Source organism: Nasonia vitripennis, chromosome 5 (assembly GCF_009193385.2).
Source record: "Nasonia vitripennis strain AsymCx chromosome 5, Nvit_psr_1.1, whole genome shotgun sequence".
Taxonomy (NCBI): Eukaryota; Metazoa; Arthropoda; class Insecta; order Hymenoptera; family Pteromalidae; genus Nasonia; species Nasonia vitripennis.
Genome location: NC_045761.1, coordinates 17,116,115 through 17,120,867, shown reverse-complemented (window position 1 = coordinate 17,120,867; position 4,753 = coordinate 17,116,115). Strand labels below are relative to the sequence as shown.

The following is a 4,753-nucleotide window of genomic DNA, read 5'->3' as shown; positions in this document are numbered from 1 at the left end:
TACAGCGCAGGTAATTTGCGAGAATTCGTAAGCGAGATAGAGCCGACGACTGGTGTGTGGACATACGCGGCGATAGGCAAATGGTTGATTGCTTGCGGGCTGTGTTCCAGCATTTTTTACGCGTTCATTATGGAGAACAGCGGTATTCTCAGTTGAAAATCGGTTGGAATCGTTAAGCGCGAATCGTTAAAGTAAATCGCGTTAGAAACGAGCAGTCTGCGGCTTCCGGTCCACGGAGACACATATTTTCCAATTTGCCATTCTATCTACTGTAATAGCAGCGTTAACCCTTGCGCTACTTGGACTGAAGCTAAGTGGATGGTCCGTAAAACCCACTCGAGTATACGACTCCTCGACTAATATTTTTTCTCGTTTCAAGCTCATCAGCTGCAGCGAAAGAAGAGATCGGCCCACAGAGAAGAGCGAAGCTGAAGAAGAAGAAGAAATCCATAATTGTCAAGAAAAAAGCGGACGCTATAAAGAGAGCTATCCATCGACAGTATGGTGATAGATGACACTGTCATGGACTTGCTCTCTTTGTGGACGTCGCTTAATACAACGCAACGTTTCGAATATCTGTGACACAGCCGCCCGCATGAGAGAGCGTCGCATCAGCATCGAAGAGAAAGTCTTCGTTTTACGCTGCAATATCGACTCAACATAACCAGGACTTGAAACAAACGTCGTAAACACCTTGCAGCTCTCATTCATAACGAAACCATAATACGTGCCGGGCAATATGCGCACCGCAGGCATACGTGTATATAATACGCGCGCATACTCGAGAGGGGGCCGCTGAACCCCTTTACGTTGATTAGAGCCGTGTAACTCGCTGCTACGGCGATGCATAGGTGTATACCTGGCCGAGAGCACTGTTTAGCGCTCGACTCGCGCATAAAAGTCATGACCCGCCGAGCTTATATTGCTCTTTTCTCCAGGCCGGCAACACAATGCGCTGCGCGATTCCTCATGCTCTTTTCGCGAGGGGAGGGACGTTTCTGCGAATGCAGCGCGTATGTAAATGAAAATTTTAATTTATTGTTTTCTCCGAATCTTAATAATCATCCGAGTGCGTGAAATTAAAAATATAGTCGCGAGAGATAAGGACTGTTACCAAGCCGCAGTAGGTATTCGGATTTTCTTATTTCATCGCGGTGCAATTGAGCGATACCACATTACACACAGGCTTATTGCCTTGACGACGAAATTCAGAAGACGAAAAATCATCGCGCCGAGAGAGAGAGAGAGAGAGAGAGAGAGAGAGAGAGAGAGAGAGAGAGCGTCGTGGCACCAGACAGCAAACACCAAGATTATTAGCTCTGATAAGCAGCGCGGGCGTCGTTTAGCGCGTGATATTCCCCCGGTTACGTTGTATGTGTACCTGCGCGCGTACACTCGTACGATTGCACGTATTTACATGCAGAAAGAGAAGCCGGCGGGGATTTGCAACTGTCGTAAATAATTCTAGCCTTAATTATATCGCAACGCGATAAATTCGCTCTTCGTGGTAATCGTCATTGCGTATTTTAATGCAAGATTTCTCGTGCGCGAGTCGGAGAGCCGCGAAATTCAAATTTCAGCCCTCGTTCGATCTGTACTATTTGCCCAGCGTTTTGAAATATGAATTATGAATGAGGAATTTCCTCGTATCGGAGAGCATAAAGGCGCGCGAGGCTTTTTATCTCGCATGATAATCGTTGCGGGCGTTATCGCGGCCCTGATACCACGAAAAGATCGCTTGACACTGTCATATAATGCACACAGGTGTATAGGCGGCTTTGGAAATTTATGCTGTTTGCTTGGTCCACATTTTTGGCCGACTCATCGCGATTTTTTCGAAAGCAGCGCGCGCGAGATAACGACGAATCTGCGTTACACTTACGTTCACGGCTCATTTATTATCCGGTTGGCTTTTTCTCGAATAAACAAAGATATTGAATAAAGCGCGAACTATCGGGGCATATGACGACAGTGGCGCGCGGCATCGACGCACAAAGCCGCCGCGCTCGACGACTGTTTCATAAGGACTCGTTAAACGGGCAAATGTATGTAAGTAGGAGCGTAAGTCTATTGGGCGTATCCGCACGAGGTGCGAGAGGCTTCAATGAACCGACGATGCGCAGCCTTGCGGTTTTTCCGCGTTTAGGAAAGCGAGCGTATTTCATTCTGAAACTGCAGTACACGAGGTGTAACGTAGTGTGCGTTTTGTGTTGCAGAGAGCTTTGAATGGCGCTTTCGCTGACCTCTATACGTTTGTATGTGTAAATGTTGTTAATAAACAATAGTATCTTTAGTAAACAGTGTATTTCGTTGATTATTTTCGACGCACCCATTTATAAATTAGAAATACATCAAACAAATCAAATAAACAATAAAATGTATTAAAAAACATCTTATACAATTTGAATACACCTTTTTATCGTGAAAGCAATAGTTAAAAAATTCGCGATCGCGTGTATGATTACCAGATACTAAATTCTTTTTCTGATAAAATCTCGTCTCTTATCTGCCTTGCCTAGATACAAAGCACGTAGAAAATTCCAAAGATGTTACACTATACCTTTTCCAACTACTTTTACTTAACTCATATGATATATAAATATTATCATAGCATGACGAATATTACACAGAAAATGTTTTGATTGGATGACGTAACCATTAAATTATTAATGAGGTTTATCAATTTTTTCAAGTATACAAAAACGGATAATTCGTTCTAATCTAAACTCTGCACGGTTGATTCGAATTATTGGATATAGTTCATAAACTAATCAAATTGAACAAGATTGTTTTCTGTAAATGCATTTAAAGCTCATTCCATCGTTATTTGATAAGAGCATTGTTGATCTCAATTTCGAAATTCCCGCCCTTATGTAAGAGAGCGCTGCATCCGCTTTGTGCGTTTCAGTCGGTAAGGCAGATGTCAGATGTTCTCTGTTATTGTTAGCTGCAAGGAGTATATCCTATAGTTTGCCGTAAGATATATTAATAAAAAATAGTATATAATGTCAGAAGCAATGTCCTTATCTAGTCGGCGTTCCAAGTAAGACATAATTTTTACATTATTTTTTGATAAATTTTATGAGTTACTACACTTATAATAAAACAAAGTAGCATAAAATAAATAGAACTGCATAATTTTTATATTTCTGTTAGGTTAGATCATACAATCAGTGTAATTAATACTATCTTGATTATACAATTTATACTTTATCAGCTAATACATACACTATTTGTTTAGTATCAAAGTTGGAGTTGGAGCAATAGTATGCGAAGAGGCAATACTAAAAGGAGACATATGCATTGGTTCACGTACTGTTGTTCATCCCCGAGCAAGTATTATTGCTGAAGCTGGTCCCATAATTATTGGCGAAGGAAATATCATTGAAGAAATGGTAACCATAACGAACAGGTAAAAAATTGTGCAAATGACCTACTTTTTCAGTATGCATACATTACGATGAATGGGATTTTTCTAAATTTAGAATATCTTCGGATCCAAGTGTCACACCTGTTCAAATTATTGGTAATTATAATGTATTCGAAGTAGACAGCACATGTGAAGCTTCAAAAGTTGGTGATAATAATATTTTAGAAAGCAAAGGTAAATTAAAAATGAATAAAAATATATTCAATATGAATTCAATACTTTGGTTTCCTGAAGCAATGATTCTTATTTTTCAGCTTTTGTTAGTAAGGAGGTAGAATTGACGAGTGGCTGCATTATAGGGACTGGCTGTTCCTTGACTGAACAAGAAACCGTACCTGAAAATACAATTATTTATGGTAATCAGTGTCAGCGCAGAGAAATGAATGACAAACCATACGTAAGTAGAAAATATTTTACTTTTATTTTAGTTCAATGTAAATTGATGTTAAAACCAAAAACGAATAATGATAAATAATATTTTTACAGCCACAAATAGGACAGCTGGACTACCTCATGAAAATTCTGCCAAATTATCATCATATTTATAAGCCAAATATGAAACCAGTAAAGAGTGAACCTTCTGCGTAAAATATTGTATAAAATTATTTATTCATAAGGTATTGTACAGTATTTTCTCTTTAGCTACATAATTTTAAGGAAATTGAACATATTTAAATTGTAAAACTGCTGTGTGTAACGCATCAGTGAGTAATGCAGAGATCTGCTTTCCTGCTTGTACTTTTGTAAACTAGATGGCACTGTATATTACTTTCGGGACGATTTGCATTTACTGTTCATAGAACTTTGATTTTTTAATCTCTGTTGTTAGACGATTGTTTAAACCAAACTCAATCGAATATTTGTTGAACATTCAATAACTTATTGATTTTTTAGCTTAAATTCAAAATTGTTAAAAAGGCAACTTATATAAAGACATTTTAACGTACTATTCCGGTAGTCTATTTTATAAAAACATTCGTTTCCTTTATTAAAAAAAAAAGAACCACATGACTTTCCATTAAACAATGCGATGATCAAAGTCAAAGCATTGCAACAGCAAGGGACCGAAACAAATTTTTCCGTCCAACAATGCCGAGCCCTTTTTCAACCCCCTTCTAATGGAAGCAAAGAGAAAGTGGCGAGTCGAAAGAGCTGTCATATTTTGACATCCGCATAGGAGGGCGATAGCAACGAGGACAAAATGATTTTTCGCTGTAACGTAGCTGAGCATAACGAGAGCGAAAGGGGAAATTTCGGCTATAACAAAGAATCTTCCGGAGCAGCATACTACTTATTATACGGATTCGCGCCGAACAAAATGTT

The 4,753-nt window shown here is 39.1% G+C and overlaps 1 protein-coding gene and 1 non-coding gene across 2 annotated transcripts; both read left to right on the top strand.

Moving 5' to 3' along the window:
- The first annotated feature begins 458 nt into the window (after nt 1–458).
- On the top strand, nt 459–561 carry Mir281 (microRNA mir-281). Its single transcript, NR_039002.1, has one exon. It is a non-coding gene; the product is annotated as a microRNA mir-281 (primary transcript).
- Nucleotides 562–2,925: 2,364 nt separating this feature from the next.
- Dctn6 (dynactin subunit 6) lies at nt 2,926–4,376 on the top strand. The gene is made up of 5 exons (NM_001129749.2): nt 2,926–3,043; nt 3,242–3,412; nt 3,486–3,604; nt 3,685–3,827; nt 3,917–4,376. Exons 1-5 carry the CDS (start codon nt 3,006–3,008, stop codon nt 4,016–4,018), a joined length of 573 nt encoding a protein of 190 aa, NP_001123221.2. The 5' UTR covers nt 2,926–3,005; the 3' UTR covers nt 4,019–4,376.
- Nucleotides 4,377–4,753: the final 377 nt, after the last annotated feature.